This window comes from Xenopus tropicalis, chromosome 1, assembly GCF_000004195.4.
Source record: "Xenopus tropicalis strain Nigerian chromosome 1, UCB_Xtro_10.0, whole genome shotgun sequence".
NCBI lineage: Eukaryota > Metazoa > Chordata > Amphibia > Anura > Pipidae > Xenopus > Xenopus tropicalis.
In genome coordinates this window covers 83,311,896-83,333,047 of record NC_030677.2, presented here as the reverse complement: position 1 = coordinate 83,333,047, position 21,152 = coordinate 83,311,896, and the positions used below count along the sequence as shown (strand labels likewise).

Genomic DNA, 21,152 nt, shown 5'->3' with positions numbered 1-21,152 from the left:
GTGTGATATCACTTCAAATTGCAGTGCTGCAGTAAAGAGAGACTGAATATTATCAGAGTACAAGTCATACAACTGTGGCACCCTGGGGATGAAAAACATGGTTAGCCTCATGTGAAATTTCAAAATCTGTTTGTACTTTTAAAAAATGGATTTCAGTGCAGGATTCTGTTGGAGAAGATCTATTATCTGATGCATTTTGAAAAAAAAACCCACTGTCCATGACAGTATTCCTTTTAGAAATTGAAGTGTTTATTTTGTCTAACAAATGATGTCTGATGTTTCTTCAATTATATTCTTTTCTTTAAATTGTTCAAAATATTCTAGGATTTTTTACATGATCCCTCCACAAAAAAAATTACAAGCATAGTGCCTGTGCATAACTGAAACCAAGTGTGTAGCAAACTGTACAATATATACATTTCATTATAGTCTGTTAATCTCACAAAAGAAGACTAAAAGAAATTCAAGAACACAAAAAAATAAATATATTGTATTTGCAAGTGATCAAGCAACATGTTTATACATTAGGTTCTATAGATAATGCTGTGTAACAGCATTTTTTAAATTTAAAAAACAAACAAACAGTATAACTAACAAGAAAATCTAAACATATTGCTCTTCAATACACCTTTGTAGACAATTGAACTTAGTAAATGTCCAAAAACTGCAGCTTTTGACTAGGCCATACATGGCTACAAAACTTGGTTTGTAAATGATCCATTCAAGTAAGTTCTTGGAAGAATTTATCGTGCTGCTACAATGAAAGCACTATCAAGATGCTATATACAATTCATGTACAAAGCATCATGGGAAGTCGTTTGTTACGGAAACTGAAGAACTGGTCACCCTGTCTTATTATACATCCATCTCCAGGTCCCATGCATGTTGCAGTTTCTTATGAAGAATGATAGAGATAAAATAAAAAATAAATGGAAGTCTGATTCCAATACTGATTTTGAGTCATCTTGTTGCGTGTGCTATTTTCTGCTTTCTATAGCACTCTACTTCCCTTTTTCATTTCAGTTTAATCTGTATCTATAAATCTCTGGGCAGGTAACAAAGTGCAGGTTTGCTTGGTGGTGAAACGGCACAATTACAATGGCACCATTCCGTTCAATAACTGGGCCCTCATTTCTTGAATGCTGTTCATTATCTTCTTCTGATGGCCAGTTAGAGTCACTCCAAATCTCCTCAAATCTCTGAAAAGGAGAAGCACAAGTACAATTACCCACTATCTAAATACAAAAGCTCTGCGCTTCAGAATTGTTATGAATTCTGTGGTCTTATCTTAATTACTTGGATTCTTTCTGTTTGGAATCGAGAAAATAGGCTGAGATGGTGTTAAATCTTAGCAGTAGGAAAGAAAACAGCTAAACCTCAAAGCCATGGTAGAAATGGTTTGGGAAAACAGATTATTAAAATATTTATGGACAGAAAATATAATATTTTATTTGTTATATATAACAAAGATAAAACTTCTTAAAATTGTGAAAACAAAATCAAAATGGCAAAAAATTACAAATCGCGCTGAAACATTTTTATGCAAAATGCATTAAAGTCAATAGGTGTTCCTGTGTGAAGTACATTGAAGTCAATGGCATTTTTCGCTGCATTTGTAATGCAAAGTGCATTGTAGTGTGAGGATTTTAAATACAAAGTAGGAATGAAGAACCTTCCTGAAAGAGCTTACAATGTATGAAGAAGAGGAGAGAGACAAACAATGGGGAAGTAAAAAGTAAACTATTTCTTTGTGTGTGATTTCACTTATGTGGTAAACTGTAAGGTAAATAGATTTTCCCGAGGTAAATGGAAGGACCAGGCAGGAATGTATATGGAGATGAAGGCAGATAAAGAGAGAAGAACAGAGGGATTCCTGGATTTAAAGTACATGGTAGGAATAGTATACTGTACTTCATTTTTTTTACTACTTTTTCATTACTCTTAGGAGCACATTTACTAATCCACGAATCCGAATCACGAATGGAAAAAAATCGGATTGGAAACAAAAATTTCTGAAGATCGCAAATATCACGAAAATGCTTACGAAAAAATCGTATTAGTCACGATAATATCGTATTGGCGATCCGAAAGTCACAATATTTTCGTACCGAACAATTGTAAACAGCGGTAAAACCTTTCAACAGGGTTCTGTGCATATTAATGGCACTAATCAAAAGTGTCAGCATATTTCAGATTTTACGTTATTTTATGTTCTGCTGTTTACAATGACTTTCTACTTATGAGTACTTGCAATTACTTTTGGGTGAGTACCAACTATCTATACATGCTAACGTGCAGGTATTATTATTTGAAAATTACTTTCGTTTTTATTGGAACTGGTTGTCACACAATCCACAGTGTTTAGCATCTGCCACACATAGCATACATATTTTGATTTTCTTAGCACACCATGCAATGGTTCAGTCACATACTGTGACACTTCTCAGGGTTTGGTTGTCCCTGAGGAAGGTCACAGTAATTTTTTACATATATAAATACTTATACATTGTATATATACAGTAGGTTGTATATCTAGTGTAAAACAATTACTTACTCCACTGTCACTTGAGTAACTGCATCCATTGAATTAAAGCCATTCTCCATAAATGTCTCAGTATACCTTCCCATTTTGATAGCTTCAAGCCATTCATTTACTGATCTATAGGCACCAGTTCCACCAGGACTATGTTCAATCAGTAAATTTGATACTCTAAAAATAAAATAATGTGTCAACTTTATACATATGATATGCCATGTTGCCAGTTATGTTAATAAATAATACCTTTCAGTATTAGCACAAAAATCAGTGTTTCTTTAAAAGTATTCAGATTTTTAATTTAAGGCCCATGTCACATGGAGTGGTTTAGATGTACTAACCATTTTACCATGCTAAAAATGTGGTGTCAAAAGACTATCAACCTTCACAAATGTCAGCCATCTTTTGTTTCTAGATTGAAACATGCCCATGAATGTAGCCACTTTATTGGCAATCGTTTTCTCTTTTGCAATGTAGTTTCCTTCATTTCAGTAGTCGTCTATTCATATATTTTCTCTGAACATCTCACATATATTTTCTCTGAACATCTTAAGGGGGCGGGCTGCCCTCCTTAACCCTGTCATGCCCTGCTTCCCTACACTACGCTCTGGGTCATTGGGCCCCATTCTAACTGCACACATTTCTAAACTGTACTTAAGGGTTTACTTTGTTAATTAATGCACTTGAAGTTAACCTGTTATATTCAAGCACAACCTTTAACCAGATGTAATACAAATACAAATTTACAGAAGGTAGTAGATATTTTTGTTGCATTTGTTACATGTGTTATATTTTTATTATTTGTCCTCAAATAAAAGACCAAAATAGTAAATTCCTGACCTGAGTCAAATGGAAATATTTGTAAAAGCCATTGCATGTATTTGTATAATGGGAAAAAGTAAGTCAAAGTTAACGGTGTTAACCGTTAACTCCCTCTAGCACTCCATACTTTTTGCATGCTTCTGATAATGTGTACAGGACACTTACAGTAAGTCCATATGAAAAGAAGTAATAGGCCATCTGAACTGTAGCATTACAAGAAAATAAAGGCAATAAAGGCTGAAATACAGAAGATTAATTCATTCATTTGAAATGCCTCTCTTTTTTATGTTGAAACAAATTCAGTATATTAGTCTGCAACACATTCTGCTTTCATTAAATCTTTTTTGGAGAACATAACTTTTTTGCTTGAAAAAGCAATATTGTAATATGACAGGTTGCTTATTTACTTTTCTGGAAACTTGTAGCAGTTTATATTAAATTAATTTCTAGTCAGCAGATATTTGTACCTTATTAGGGATTTACAGGTACCAGCATGAATGTCTTATAATTAAAGTTTTGCCGTTCTAATTTAATACTTCCTGACATAACCTTGTGCATTAATATGATTTCCAGCATCTTATTACATTTTTTCTCTTGTTGACTGCTTGAATTTTGATAACAAAGCAAGTTTATTGTTAATAATGGGATTCATTGTTTTACTCAGGAACTTTCCATTAGTGCCCCAGTGGGTGAAAGCCACACCTTCTCATGATTTATTTACACAGAGAGCTGAATTTAATTTTATCAGTGCTACTGATTCCAATGAAAGTTTCAAGTATATTCATACAAATCACAGAATTTGTTCTTTTAAGTTTGTATGTAAACTGATTAAATATCTAAATGTCAGATAAACAATTACTCATGTGTACATTATAGTTTCTACCATAAGCATACTGGCTTAAGCATAGGCATATTGTGACTTATTTTTTCTTCAAAAACCCATTTTCTTTTTTATTTTGGTGATGTTAGATTAGTAAAGTCACTTTGCAAAAGTTATGACTGACAAAACCTTTGAAAATCTGCATGCATTTGTTTGGGGTATAATTTGTAGGGTTATATAAATTTTGCTAATTTAAACTACAGGCATAAGCAGGATCATTTTGTAACTTACTATCTTTTTAAATGGGTCTCTATGGTTTTTCTTTTTCATAGTTCCTTGCATGGTGGAAAGCCTGATATTAATTTCTGAAGCAGCAGTTTTAGTGGAAGCTTCAAAAATGTGTTAAGGTGCTGCTTGTGTTAGCAAGCCAAATGACACGCAGTACAGATGCTCATCATCACTGGCAAGATATATGAATAGCAACAGCTGATTATTCATTTTGGGCATTATTTGCTAAATCACAGCATGGGCAACAGCTTGTGTCAATTACATCCAAACACACAAAAATGCAATCAAGGTCTGTACAATTATAATTATGTTTTTGGTAATGAGAACCCTTTTGACCACACTTAAATGTACTGTAAAGGTGATTTTCATTAAAAAAAAATGGAAATGGGTTATTTCTTTGAAATAATATAATAAATATTTTTGTATTACAGATTACTTATAGATGTTTAATGTATTGTTGGAAGGTCAAAAGTAAACTCCAACTTTTTTACAAGAAAACTTCTAAGTTTAATTTCTTACAATTTACATTCTTACAATTACATTACAATTCTTACAATTACATTCTTACAATGGTTAAGAGAAAATATTTTCCTCAAAACAATAGTTTCCAAGAATTCTTTTGTTTGTATTATGTGCAGTTGTAAATAAGTAATATTCTTTGACACAATGATTGAAATATTTAATTCCCAAAGCTAAATTTAATTTGAGCAAGTGTTCTGGAAGTTAAATATTAAATGGCCTCTATTATCAGCAAAATTGTGCTTAGTACAAGGGAATATCTGTACTGGCATAGATATAAAGCATCTATCTTTACAGGTAATGAATTCCTAGGGAGTTTTCTATGTTATGCACCATTTAAAGCTGACCAAACCTTGATGATATCATACAACACCTAAAAGGCTAAAAGGCTATGACCATTCTTGTTCTTGTAAAGGGAATAAAGGAAAAAGGGTTTACTTCTAAGAATGCATGTAAATATTGCATTTTTTATGAATGGGGTCCAAAATAGCTGCGGAGTGGCAAATGTACGAGTTATGTACTTGAACTTAAGTTACCTAGATTTGAAAGGCATATTTTGTTGTAGGAAATCCAGCCATTGCATTGTTTATACCCATGCAGACTTCTGACTTCCTGATTAAAAGCTGTCTATAGTGATCTAGTAATCTAAATGTGATCCTCTGTCACTATAATGCATGGGGTCTGTGGCCCTGGGATCTAAAGATATTTCAGACCAGAGAATTCTGAAAACGGCTTTAACTGTCCTTTAGAATTGTTTAAATAATGTTATTTTCTTTCCCTAGCAATTTTTCAGTGAAGGGAGCATTACCTCATCAGAATCAACAATTACTCAAGATGTATATAATTAAGAAATACATTTGTTTAATACCTGTTTGATGCATTAACAAGTGTCTTCAAGCTGTTTGGGTTACGAATCAGTTTATCCAAAATACTGACAATTTCTTCAAACTTGGGTCTGCTGTTTCGGTCTTTGTGCCAGCAATCCAACATAAGCTGGTAAAGAGCAGCAGGGCAATCCATAGGACTTGGCAAGCGGTAACCCTCCTCAACAGCTTTAATTACCTAAAAGAAGAAAATCGATTTTTGTTTCAGATACGCAAACTTAAATAACATGTTCTGTAACTGGTTGGTAATTGGCAATTATATCCATTTTAATATTAAAATTGCTTACAGCTACTGTGTTGAACATTTTAGCCAAAATCAATCAAGCAGTGAGTACATTTTACAGCCTGTAAAAGTTCTTTGTTTGCAAAAATATTCAACAGCATTAAACGAATAGGCCATGTAACAATTAAACATTTTACAGAATCTATAACTCAATAAAATCATACATTTTGACTGATTTGCTTTTAGTTATTAATATAAGGCTATAATATGTAAAATTTGCATGTTAACTATTGCAAATACAAATATTGTGGCCTATTCACTAAAGGTCGATAAACCAAGCGCTATTTATAGCATGTGTTAAAAATGTTATCGCTTCCTATTCTTTGCAACTTAACGCTCAATTCACTAAAAGCACACTTGTCATATTTAAGAAGCGATGTCCTTTGCGTTATTTAACTCGCGATGAGCAATTTTCTTTCATTATTTTCCGCTGCGTGCGTTATTTCCCGCCGCGCACGATATATAGGGCAGGTAGAGTATGGCAAAGAGGCAGCATACAATGACACAATACTGGCACTGCTTCTACAGGCTGAGGTGTGAACAAGTGAACAATCTGGTGGTTTACAGACTAAGCCTGAGGTGTGATCAATGTAGTGGGTGAACAATTCAGGGATTAAAAGATTTGAAACCCATGTATTGTTTAAACAATACATGGGTTTACAGCCTTAATCTGAAGTTTGAACAATGCAGGGGGCCAGTTTATCTCAGTACTGATACCATTTAAATATTACACAAAGGTAAGTAGTCATAGCAGCCAGACAGGTGGGGGGGCCACATAGAGGGGGGCCGAGGGCTGCCAGTTGGACACCACATATCTAAGACCATCAGTGTCTTTTGGGTGAAAGAACATAAAGAACATAAAATAAAACAATATTCCGATTTAAACAAATTCCCTTAACAAGGCATTCACTAAAACCAAATCATAGCTTAATGATCATGGTAAATCAATCAAAGCCATATATATATATATATATATATATATATTGTATAATCAACAAATGTGAGCCGCACTCGCAGGTCTTAGTATGATCAAAAAAGAAAATTTATTATAGCATCAAGCTAACGTTTCGGCTGCTTCCAAATACACAGCAAACAAAACTTGATAAACCAAATGTGGCGCCAAAAAATAAACAGGTGACGTCATTCCCCTTTCCAGTCCCACCCACCTATCGTGAGAAGATACCACAAATTAAAGACAGAATAAAAGTCCAAAAAAGAGAAATAAAATATATGTGGACACATCGGAAAATGTGGCAAGAAACGACAGACTGAAACTAGCAAACAAAAGAGAAAAAGACAATAGAAAAAAGAAAAACACTCACTATAGCGCTGAACTATAACTCTCTATTGAATCCAACACTAGGATGTCCTTCGGGTCAAACTTGGGGGTGATCGCCCATAGGGTCAGGCTTTGTCAGTCCAGTTGGTCAGGTTATAATGGAAAGTGGTATGTGTGGCTGCGATGAATCAAGGGCAAAGCGAAGCGTGTCACCGTAAAAGCGCTTAGTATAGTAGCGAGTCAGACCGCTCAAAGAGGAAGTGCAGGGGCAGCGCCGATATATCACGCACACGTACGAAGGGTGACTGTGCCCGTAGTACAGTGCGCTAAGTTAGTATGGACACGCAGCAAGGAGGGACTGGTGTAAAATTGGATACATGCCATGTCTGTGGTATAGTGCCACCCGCTTCGGATCGGAGTCCACATCACGTATAGGGGAGCTAGTGTGTCTGGGGACAGATATCGTGCCTCGACATCGGGTGTTCCTTACTCCACACATAATATGTGGAACTTTATAAACAGATCTATAGAATTACCAATGCCCTTTTTACAGGCGAATCTTTTATGTCATATAGTTGTTCCGTTGCGGGGATGGTTACACCAACCCATACCCCCATTTAGGGTCACACTGGTCCCAACTCTGAGCTACCTCAAAGGGGTACAAGATATTGAGGAGCCTCATGCCACTCACCAAATAGGTACCTATTTTCCTATCTATCCCCTATAATACTAATGGGACACCGATCCATGTCCCGTGGCCATATACCACGGGCATGGCAGGTGCCCCCTCTTCCCCCAATAGTCTTAAGGTGGACACCGATGCAGGCTCCGTGTTCATAAACCACGGGCCTGTCATCTGCTCCCATAGACACCGTGTCCTCAGGGATGACATCGGCCCTGTGGCTATAAACTACAGGCATGATATCTGTCCCCAGACACACTAGCTCCCCTATACGTGATGTGGACTCCGATCCGAAGCGGGTGGCACTATACCACAGACATGGCATGTATCCAATTTTACACCAGTCCCTCCTTGCTGCGTGTCCATACTAACTTAGCGCACTGTACTACGGGCACAGTCACCCTTCGTACGTGTGCGCGATATATCGGCGCTGCCCCTGCACTTCCTCTTTGAGCGGTCTGACTCGCTACTATACTAAGCGCTTTTACGGTGACACGCTTCGCTTTGCCCTTGATTCATCGCAGCCACACATACCACTTTCCATTATAACCTGACCAACTGGACTGACAAAGCCTGACCCTATGGGCGATCACCCCCAAGTTTGACCCGAAGGACATCCTAGTGTTGGATTCAATAGAGAGTTATAGTTCAGCGCTATAGTGAGTGTTTTTCTTTTTTCTATTGTCTTTTTCTCTTTTGTTTGCTAGTTTCAGTCTGTCGTTTCTTGCCACATTTTCCGATGTGTCCACATATATTTTATTTCTCTTTTTTGGACTTTTATTCTGTCTTTAATTTGTGGTATCTTCTCACGATAGGTGGGTGGGACTGGAAAGGGGAATGACGTCACCTGTTTATTTTTTGGCGCCACATTTGGTTTATCAAGGGGTGTTTGCTGTGTATTTGGCACTTTGATAAAGGCTGTGGAAGCAGCCGAAACGTTAGCTTGATGCTATAATAAATTTTCTTTTTTGATCATACTAAGACCTGCGAGTGCGGCTCACATTTGTTGATTATGCATTTTACTTGGACTTTGCACCCAGGCATCCTTTTCTATTGTTAAACGTGAGTGCCTGTTGCCTTATATTTTTCATATATATATATTGTATATACATATCTGACATGCATAATTATTCTCAGAGCTAAATAAGAAGATTAATTCCCTTACAACCAAATCCTAGCATAATGATCATGGTAAATCAATCAAAACCAAGCAAAGCAACAGTATGGGGCTGATTTACTTACCCACGAACGGGTCGAATGGAGTCCGATTGCTTTTTTTTCGGATTTTTTACGCGAAAAGTTGCGCATTTTTCGTAGCGTTAAGTTTTAACGCTACGAAAAATGCGCAACTTTTTACGCAACTTTCGTAATGGATACGAAAAACTCGCGTTTTTACGCAAAAATCGTATTGGTAACGAAAAATTCGTAAAGAATCCGAAAAAATCGCAAAACATACGAAAAAATCGCAAAATACCGATCATTACAAAAAAACGCAATCGGACTCCATTCGACCCGTTCGTGGGTAAGTAAATCAGCCCCATACTGTTGCTTTGCTTGGTTTTGATTGATTTACCATGATCATTATGCTAGGATTTGGTTGTAAGGGAATTAATCTTCTTATTTAGCTCTGAGAATAATTATGCATGTCAGATATGTATATACAATATATATATATGAAAAATATAAGGCAACAAGCACTCACGTTTAACAATAGAAAAGGATGCCTGGGTGCAAAGTCCAAGTAAAATGCATAATCAACAAATGTGAGCCGCACTCGCAGGTCTTAGTATGATCAAAAAAGAAAATTTATTATAGCATCAAGCTAACGTTTCGGCTGCTTCCACAGCCTTTATCAAAGTGCCAAATACACAGCAAACACCCCTTGATAAACCAAATGTGGCGCCAAAAAATAAACAGGTGACGTCATTCCCCTTTCCAGTCCCAACTTTTTACGCAACTTTCGTAATGGATACGAAAAACTCGCGTTTTTACGCAAAAATCGTATTGGTAACGAAAAATTCGTAAAGAATCCGAAAAAATCGCAAAACATACGATAAAGTCGCAAAATGTTCGTTTTGAAGTCGGAACTTTTCCAATTCGGGTCGGATTCGTGGGTTAGTAAATCAGCCCCTATGTGTGCTTGAATATGCATTTCACTTGTTTATTGAAGTCAATATTTAATTCAAACACAATCTGTTTAAGTGCTATTGTGATATTTATTTTCCATATGTTATGCATTACCTGGAAAAATAATCTGATACAGATTAAATTATCTTTGCTCCTTTTTGGTCTCCTTGTATTTGTTTTTATGTTTTCTTTTTTAGCAAAGCATTAAAACAATTTTAAATGTAAGTTCTACCTTGTACTTTATATAACCAATTAACTCAGTTGATTCAGAAATATACTCACAATCAGTTTCTGCATCTGATTAGGTGATCAGCTATAGTGCTCATAACTGTACAGGCACATTATTTATTTTAGACAAGCTAATTACATTTGGGGATTGTGTTTCAGGGTCTTTAATTACACTTTGATTTTTTTTTTGTTCAAGATCAAGCAGGTTGTAATGAAGTGATTTTTCTGATTTATGGACTACCTTATTAGATAAAAAAAAGTTTCATTACAGACCTGCTTCATGCAGAATGTGGGGATCTATTTACATAGTAACATAGTAACATAGTAAGTTGGGTTGAAAAAAGACATACGTCCATCAAGTTCAACCATAATGCCTATATATAACCTGCCTAACTACTAGTTGATCCAGAGGAAGGCAAAAAAACCCCATCTGAAGCCTCTCTAATTTGCCACAGAGGGGAAAAAATTCCTTCCTGACTCCAAGATGGCAATCGGACCAGTCCCTGGATCAACTAGTACTAAGAGCTATCTCCCATAACCCTGTATTCCCTCACTTGCTAAGAATCCATCCAGCCCCTTCTTAAAGTTATATAATGTATCAGCCAGCACGACTGATTCGGGGAGGGAATTCCAGAACCTCACAGCTCTCACTGTAAAAAATCCTTTCCGAATGTTTAAATGGAACCTCCCTTCTTCTAAACGGAGTGGGTGCCCTCATGTCCGTTGGAAGGACCTACTGGTAAATAAAACATTAGAAGGGTTATTATATGATCCCTTTATATATTTATACATAGTTATCATGTCACCTCTTAAGCGCCTCTTCTCCAGTGTAAACAGACCCAACTTGGCCAGTCTTTCTTCATAACTGAAACTTTCCATACCCTTTACCAGCTTAGTTGCCCTTCTCTGGACCCTCTCTAACTCAGTAATGTCCCGTTTGAGCACTGGAGACCAAAACTGAACAGCATATTCTAGATGGGGCCTTACCAGCGCTCTGTAAAGGGGAAGAATAACCCCCTCCTCCCGTGAATCTATACCCCTTTTAATACAGCTCAAAACCTTGTTTGCCCTTGCAGCTGCTGCCTGGCATTGCTTGCTACAGCCAAGTTTATTATCTACAAGGACTCCAAGGTCCTTCACCATTATGGATTTGCCTAGTGCAGTCCCATTAAGGGTATACGGGGCTTGCATATTTTTACATCCCAGGTGCATGACCTTACATTTATCCACATTAAATCTCATCTGCCACTTAGCTGCCCAGATTGCCAGTTGGTCAAGATCCTGCTGCAGGGATGTCACATCCTGGATAGAATTGACTGGTCTGCAGAGTTTTGTGTCATCTGCAAACACTGATACATTACTCATAATACCCTCCCCTAAGTCATTTATGAACAAATTAAACAAAAGTGGACCCAGTACAGAACCCTGAGGGACCCCACTGAGGACCTTATTCCAAGTAGAGAATGTACCATTAACAACCACCCTCTGTACCCGATCCTGTAGCCAGTTTTCTATCCATGTGCAAACGGCTTCACTAAGACCAATAGACCTTAGCTTAGAAAGCAGTCGTTTGTGGGGAACGGTATCAAATGCTTTGGCAAAATCCAAATAGATGATATCTACTGCATCCCCACTGTCCAGCTTCTTACTTACCTCATCATAAAAAGCAATTAAATTGGTCTGACATGACCTGTCCTTCATAAAGCCATGCTGATTACTGCTCATAATGGCATTCTCCACTACATAATTTTGAATGTGATCCCTTAACAAGCCTTCAAATAACTTGCCCACCACGGATGTCAAACTTACAGGCCTATAATTGCCAGGCTGAGATCTTACTCCCTTTTTAAATATGGGAATGACATTCGCCTTCTTCCAATCCCTAGGTACCATACCTGATGAAAGAGAGTCTGAGAATATCAGAAACAAGGGCCACTGCAATTCTGCCCCTAGCTCTCTCAGTACCCGAGGGTGTATTCCATCTGGCCCAGGTGCCTTGTTTACATTTATCGTGTGTAACCCTTTAAGCACCATATCCTGTGCCAACCACTGTGTAGTTGGAGCTGAGGCAACAGTGCAGCTATTGGGTGGGACTTGTCCCACTGGCTCCTCTACTGTATACACAGAAGAAAAGAACTGGTTAAGCACATCTGCCTTTTCTGTATCCGCTGTAACCATATTGTTATTATAACTCAATGGGGCCACACCCTCAACCTGCATCTTTTTACTATTAATATACTTAAAAATCTTTTTGGGGTTAGTCTTGGCCTCGGCCGCGATGCGCTCCTCATTTTCTATCTTTGCCTTCCGGATTGCTGTTTTACAACACTTGTTATAGTGTTTATAATCATTAAACGCAGCTACTGTCCCCTCTGACTTATATTTCTTAAAAGCTTTCCTTTTTCTCCCTATTAACTTCTTTACCTCAGAGTTAAGCCACATAGGGTGATTCTTAACACTTCTACTTTTTCTTATTAATGGAATAAATTGAGAACAGTAATGATTTAATATCATTTTAAATGACAACCATTTCTGCTCTGTATTTTTATCAGAAAACATAATGCCCCAATCTATGCCCTGAAGCGCTGCCCTTAAGGAGCTAAAATTTGCCTTCCTAAAATTCATTGTCTTTGTTGCCCCCGTGTAAATTTGTTTCCTGCACCAAACATTAAATGAAATAACATTATGGTCACTATTACCCAGGGGTTCAACCACTTGCACATTTGCTATACGTTCTGGGTCATTAGAGATCACTAGATCTAGTATAGCATGGTTCCTGGGTGGCTCCTCAACAACTTGTGACATAAAGTTGTCATGCAGCAAGTTTATAAACTTGTTCCCATTTACTGTCCTGGCAGTACTATTGCCCCAGTCAATATCAGGGTAATTAAAATCCCCCATTATTATCACTTGCCCCAAACTAGCAGCCTTTTCTATTTGCAACAGGAGCTGGGCCTCCTCCTCTTCGCTTACATTAGGGGGTCTATAGCATACCCCTACAATTAGTTTGGTAGATTCCTTACTATCTGTGAGAAGCTCAACCCATAAGGATTCAGCTCCCTCTGTTAACCCTATCACTTCCTCTCTAATATTTGCTTTTAATTCCTGCTTAATGAACAGACACACTCCTCCTCCTTTTCTATTTCCCATCATGAAATTGCTATTGATGAAACTTTTATACATATGCACATCAAATCTATGAAAATATATCTAATACTTGGTACTGGTAGAAAATGTGGTATTCTATATTCCCTAATTTATTAACTCTTCTATGGCATACAAATAACAATGGCCGGGAGATGTATTCAGCAGCCCTGCTGCCGGTCCTGAATCTGCAGTGTCTCGATTATAGGAAATCCAAGCAGGCTGTATAGCCACTGTTTTGATCCAGGGGAAGGCAAAAAACCAACCTTGAAGCCTGTGCCAATTATGCCTCAAGAGGTAAAAAATTCCTGACCCTAATGGCGATCGGAAACATTCCCTGGATCAAGGATTTTACTTTCATTTAACATAAATGGTACCATGCAGACTCTCACATTTATACTGTATAACCTTACCAAACCATAATATGACATTCTGTTATTATTGGATAATATGAGAGCATAAAGAAGACAATCTCCTGGCATTTTACAAAATACGCAAAAAAGAGGGGAGGTGGGTGGTATGTTTCTACCTGCTCGGAAGAGGAAATGAACTGCTTCTTTTGTGACATCACATCCCTATCCTTCTCCACCCCCAGCCCAGCTTTCCCCCACCTTGATTCATTGCTTCACACCCAATCACAGCTACATCTGATTCTGCCAAACTTTAAACATAAACCAGTGTAATCTGGCTGCTGGTCATTTGGATCCCTTGTCATGCAGCCCCAGTGTTTATAGCTCCAGAGCTTTCCTTTCTCATTGAACTGAATCTGGCCCAATGTGTTGCTATCATGTCTAAGGCTAATGGCAGATGGGTTGTGTGTGTTTGCACTGACAGTTTTGATCCTGTGTCTGTCAGTGTGCACATATACCAGATGCACTGATTTATATAAGCCAGAGGAGAAGAAAAGCTTAATATTTTATTTAGTATATAGGCCCTGGTGTGCCTTTTTTAAGCTTTCAAAAGAAGGTCACTGCCAAAATGCTATTTTTCTGTAAAGTTATACTTTTTATTACTTATATTTCTATGTAGGGCTTTTAAAACCACTGCCAGTTGCTATGGTATATTGGACAAAAAGAGCAATTGTAAAGTGTCTCCAAATAGTACTGTCTATATTATACCAAAAGTTAATTTTATGGCAACTTTCCACATTTAGTGATAAGCTTAGTCATGAAACAGTTCTTTAGAGGTAGAGATAAGGGAAAATTATTCATCAAACTGAATCAAACTAACCATTTTTTCAGTATATTGTATGAAAAAAAAGCATTTATTACATCACACAACACTTACATCCTGATTTGTCATCTCCCAGTAGGGTCTCTCTCCATAAGATATTACTTCCCACATTACAATTCCGTAACTCCAAACATCACTAGCGGAAGTAAATTTACGGAAGGCAATAGCTTCAGGAGCGGTCCATCGGATTGGTATCTTTCCTCCCTGTGAAAATGGCAGCAAATATAGTAAAGCCTCTTTAAGAATGAGAAGCATTTTCTTGGTCAGATCATTAACACTTCTAACACTGTTATTATAATCAAACTAGGCGCAGGCAGAAGAGGCAGCTGCCTAGGAAGCAACGATTGGGGGGCGACAGGCAGGAGCCTCTCCTGCCTACCCCTAGCCCGCACTCCTTTGTCATTGCCCCCGCCGCTTATCATTATGCTGTAGGGCAATCACGCATCGCACCCAAGCCGCACAGAACTGGAGGGGGAAGGTGCAGGGGCAAGGTGGCCTAGGGTGCCTGGTCGGCTTGGCCCGCCCCTAAATCAAACAACTAACAAAATGGTGAGACTATACTGCAAAATGCTACATGAAGAATAGAAAAAAACAGAAATATATAATATATAGAAAATATTATGCTTATTTTAGCAAAAAAGTGTTTTTTTTGCAAATAAGGCTCAGCATTCACTAAATGTAAATAGAAACTCCAGCTCACAGTTAAAATCAATGATAAGCTTTGGAAGTTGCTGTATTTTTACACAAGTATTTTTTAAATAAAATGTTAATCATCAAAGGTGTTGTTAACGTTTATGTTCATTTTAGTATGTTATACAATAAGCGATTCTTAGCAACTTTTCATTTGGACTTTTTTTTATATTTTTTGAATTATTTGCCCTTTTTTCTGACTCTTTCCAGCTTTCAAGTGGGGACACTAACCACAGAAACCAAAAAGTAGACTTTCTGTGAGGCTACAATGTTATTATTGTTACATTTGATTACTTATCATTCTGTTCAGTCCTTCTTATATTCACCATTCAGTCTCTCACACCATTGCTTGACAGCTAGTGTAGTTTGGACCCTAACAACCAGATAGCTGCTAAAATGCCAAACTGGAGAGCTAAGTAATTCAAACAACACACATAATAAAAATGAAAACTGATTTCAAATGGTCTCTTAAAATCATACTAAAAGTTAACTCAAAGGTGAACAACCAACAGGATTTCATTTAGAACTATTTAATAGTTCTTGTTAATGCTCTATAAATCTTAATTCAAATTTGGCAGTAAATGCTGTTGTACAGGTGTTTACATACTTGTCAGAGCGTCACCTTACCCTGGTAGTATAGGCTGCTTCAGGATCATCTTCCAGAACACGGGATAGACCAAAATCAGAAACTTTACAAACCAAATTGCTGTTTATTAGAATATTTCTTCCTGCCAGGTCCCTGTGTACATATCCCATATCAGAAAGATATTTCATGCCTGATGCAATTCCTCTCAACATGCCCACCAGCTGAATAACGGTAAAGTGACCATCATTTTTCTAAGAAGACCAAACAGTTTCATGTTAGATATAAACTTTTATAATAGTTAGTTTATTTAACATTCACTCTGGCTACACAACATATATTACATTATATAAGTAACATTTTAATTATAAATTAATTTTATGGGTTCAAATTTTAATCATGTTTCTTTAGCACATACCAGTGTTACATACATTGCAAAACATATATATATATATATATATATATATATATATATAGAAAATACTGTTTTATCAGCCCACCTGTTGTGATTTTACCACCCCATGGAGTAAGTTCCATAATTTTGCAAACCTGTTATTACCTTGAAAGGTTAGATTTTTTTTTGCTAATTATAAACTAGTGTCCATTAGTGATGGGCGAAATGTTTCGACAGGCATGGATTTGCGGCGAATTTCTGCGTTTCGCCATTGGCGGATTGTTTCGCGAAACGGATGAAAAAATTCACCGTGGAAAAATTCGCCGCATGTCCAAAAATTGTCGCCGTCAAAAAAGAGTAGTCACGGCCGTCAAAAGAATAGCCACGCAAAGAAATAATAGCCGCGTTTATTTGTGGATTTTAGATATGAAATAATTTAGTGAATTAAAGTTTTATTTTGCAGTAATAAACATTGCCAATTCTAATTAAATACTAGTTAGCATTAAAATAAAGGAACACAATTTACCTTTAGAAATGTATCAAGAGAACCATTTTCCATGTATTCTGTTACTATCATCACTGGTTTGCCTGTGTTAAAGAAGACATATTAAATTTAACAAGTGATTAGTTACAATGCTATATTTTAGCATTTATATGTATGGAAACTAAACATTAAATAATGCATATCTATTCTGAGAGACTAAAGCTAGCCTCACACACATTGGTTAGATTGACAAGTCTGAATTGGCTGACAATCCCTCCCTCCCCCCCCCCCCCCACGTTCTGGCCTCTTGATGGTTTTGAACCTCACTTGACCTTAAGGTGGAACTGACAGAACTTTTACTACAACCAATACATTCCCTCCATGATCAGAACATTAAAATCAGTGTAATTTGCAATTAAAATAAATCACCACATTTCAACTTTTAGTCTAATTTCACTCACTATACAGGGCAACGGTAATACATGTTCAGATTTTAGATTCCAGCTATTAAGCTGATTCTCAAGTTGTTTCTTATCAAACTGTCAGCTGGGGAACAAAATCAAAGTGATCTAATTCTTGCATAGAAAGATGACAAACTTGAATTTAAAGTATTTTAAGTGTCTGTGAAGAATCATGGGGGGGCATAGAAGAGTTGGGCCTGGGTTATGAAAGAATGTAACTTAAGCGACACAGAATGTAAAAAGGAATGAAGAAGAAAATCTTACATATATTAAAATGACACATATATGGTACAGATGTTAAAACTAAGGAAGGATATGAGAAGAATGGCATATGAAGGTTACTGAAAGTAAATTGGTGGGAAGCAGGTAGATGAAAGAATGGCACATAGAAGATAATAAGAGTAGAGTGACATTTAAAAATGTTAGCTAACTGCATGCAGGATGACAAAGGAAGAGCACTTACGACAAAGAGAACATGTAAAGTAAAAAGGAGAAGAGTTTTAGAAGGCAGCAAATGTAATAATGGCAATAAATTTGCTATTGTTGTATTAAATGCTAATACATTTCCATTAATTAATTCAATTATTAGCACATTTACAGTCTTTGCTCTCTGTTCCATTATCTCTAAATATAACAATATCAATATTATTGTTATTATATAATTCATAAGACATACAGTATAAAGAAAAAAAGTATATAAAGGCCTCAAAGCACTCAAAATACACACAAAGAATACTATGCACACATCTCAGACCTACAGTATAACACACTAGTGATTTTTTCTGTTAAATGTTCACAAAGAAGCACTTACATAAAAAAGCAGCATTTGAATTTTGTTGCTTCTTCATGCATTTTAATAAATGCCATTCAAACGTCCATGTGTAAGACCCTCACAAAGTTTTAACAAACGACCTGAACTCATTCTACTACAGTCACATATGGCCAGGCTTGTATTTCCTGATCTCTGTGCCACACTTTGGAGTTAATTGTTGAGCAAATTAGCATCGGATCAGGAAGCATGAAATTAAAGGTGCAAATAACACTGCAAATTAGAAACCACAGTAGAAGTCCTGTGGCTACTTAAACAGAAAACTGCTTTGCAATATACTATATTTTCAAATTTGTTTTTCACATGTTAAATTGGGTTCAAACTAAATTTATTGTATAAAAATATCTCTGGTCTATAAACAGAAGTTGTTTCTTCTTTACAGTGTATATGACTTTGTTTTTTCACGAAGCAGACACTTGTGAGCTTTGGTATATAATATAGAGCAAAACCACAAGAGAAATCTTACCTGCCTTGATCTAAATACATTCAACTCACTACTGTACAGCTGTGCATTTTACACAGTTGTTTATTTTGACTGCCTACTGTTGAGAGTTTATGACTGCATCGTATTCTCGGTCTGCGTTAATGAGAAATAAAAAGTATTCCTGTGGTGGCAATTAAAAGTAAGGAAAATCTACAAGCTGTTGCATTAGGCTGAATTCTCAAATGTGAAATGCAGAACTGGTGTTAGATTTCTGATTTTTAGATTGTAAGTTCTTGCGTGCAGGGCCTTCTCCTACTGTCTTCTGACAATATGCAATTTCTAAATATGTGTATCAACTTTGGTTAAAGATACTGTCTATTTCTGCAAACTGTTATGCCTTTTATCCGTATAGCACTGAGGGAGAAAATGGGGCTATATAAATAGTAATAATAATGATATCTCTATTTCTGATATTCTTAGAAAACCTGAAAGTGGGGAAATATATCAAGTACAAAGCACAGCAGATCATCCCCAGTCTATATTTAGAGGGGAAAAAGGATATAAATTATAGATACTATGTCTGACAGCTTTTAGCTGTTTGGTGATTTGTGGCAGAAGATCTGGCTGCTGAACATTGGCTATCCTTGTCTCATCCTTAGGTTTTTAGGTGAGTCCATCATTTCTTTTATACATACTGTAAATGAGTGATATCTCAGCTGTGCCTTTGGCTGTCACAGACTGTCAGGAACTGTAGTTCAGCAATAACTAAGGAGATACAGCCATTTCTTATCCTTACATATTTAGTTATTATTTCACCTCACATGATTAGTGACAAATTGTGACCTAAAATTGTTAAAATGATCCCTTTTTGTAAAAATATTATTATTCAGTAAAGCAACATTTTTCACGAGTTTCGTAAAAAAAAATGGCTATAGCAAAATGTGGAATTTCGCATCAAATCCATACCTGGTGAAAAATTTCACTCATCTCTACTTTTCAGTTCTTCTCAAAAATCTGATCCAGTAAATATATTTTTTACAAAAAAGTAAAATATAAAACTAAACATTAAGTCAGTTTAACCTTACATTTGTTTAACATAAGGGTTTGCTTATTCTTAAATAGTAGAGCTCTGTAAGCTATCAAACACAGCCCTCGCAAATGGGAGAAGCAGAGGTAAGTGACGTGGGGCAAGGGGTGGCATGACAAATATACTTGCGGTGGCTGGTCTCTGCTACCTTAGGGGGCATAATGACCTTGGTCATCCACCAACTTTTATTTCTAACAGCTATAAATAAAACAATCTGTGATCTGTAAAAAATATATAAAATAACATATATATTATGTATAAAATGTATTCATAATCAGGAGCAAAAAACTATATTTGAAAGAAGGAACATACTTTTGGTGACGACTCCCTCCAGGTGGATGATATTAGGATGGTCAAACTGCCCCATTATGCTTGCTTCACCCAAGAAATCTCTCCGCTGTTTATCACTATAGCCAACTTTTAAAGTCTTTATTGCTATAGGAGACTCCCGTTTTCCAGCAAGTTTGATTCGGCCACTGCAAACTTCACCAAATTCACCTACAGATGTAAAAATACATTATTGAAGTAATACTGCACACCAACTGCAAAACATTAAAAAACACCATATCATTAGATTTCTTTTATGGAGAACATGGTGATCAAAATGTTAAACCCATGTCAGTAAACAGGATGACAAATAATAAGAATTAGCATTATGTACTGGTTTTTCCATTAAATAATACAGGGTAAAGAATAATTTTATAATGGCTTTAGGCCTTGCAGCCCCGGGAAGGTGTTTCAGAATTCTTTTCAGGGCTTTGCCCATGCAAAAGGAAGTAGAAGATAGCCTATCTAAACTTAAGGATGATAATTTAGTAGGGACATAAGGATGCTGTAGCCTAACTAGAATGTGTGAAGAAAAATGGTAAAACATGTCTTAAAGCTGGTAGAGAAACAAACAAGGGACAATGACACTGAGTTGCTGGCCAAGGCAAACTAAAAAGAGTTTCATTTAATGTTATGCAATGCTATTTTTGTGCTGTTTTGTGAATTTTTCGGCAAAGTGAAATGGGACAGATTCACTCATTGTTGAAGCTTTATTCCCCTACTATTACTAGTGGTGCTTTTCTATAAAATGTTAATTTTGCTGTAGTGTTCCTATATCACATTATTTCAGTTCTGAAGAAGATATTCTAACTATAATCTAACAATCATACTACAGTGGAAGAGTTGCTAAAACCGATGCAGTCACAATCTTCTTAATGTGACTTTTAACGTTAACTGTTAAAAGAACAAATCCTGCTAGTATATATGTATTTAATGTTAAACAGACCACTTGTCTTTGTATGTTGTCTGATGGGTATATCCATGCTGGTGATTGGAATACCAAGACATAGGGGGGGATTTAATAACAT

At 36.5% G+C, this 21,152-nt stretch overlaps 1 protein-coding gene across 3 annotated transcripts in view; it reads right to left on the bottom strand.

The window, feature by feature from the left end:
- Positions 1–462: 462 nt before the first annotated feature.
- Positions 463–21,152, bottom strand: part of epha5 (EPH receptor A5) — a 174,586-nt gene continuing 153,896 nt past the window's right edge. For all 3 annotated transcript variants that reach the window (XM_031903379.1, XM_012955378.3, XM_002936460.5), the window contains 7 exons: positions 20,110–20,295; positions 17,039–17,100; positions 16,163–16,372; positions 14,900–15,049; positions 5,854–6,047; positions 2,555–2,710; positions 463–1,199 (listed from right to left, as the gene is read on the bottom strand). In XM_031903379.1, coding sequence (XP_031759239.1) covers positions 1,094–1,199; positions 2,555–2,710; positions 5,854–6,047; positions 14,900–15,049; positions 16,163–16,372; positions 17,039–17,100; positions 20,110–20,295 — 1,064 coding nt within the window. In that variant the 3' untranslated portion in view covers positions 463–1,093. The remainder of the gene's footprint in view (positions 1,200–2,554; positions 2,711–5,853; positions 6,048–14,899; positions 15,050–16,162; positions 16,373–17,038; positions 17,101–20,109; positions 20,296–21,152) is intronic.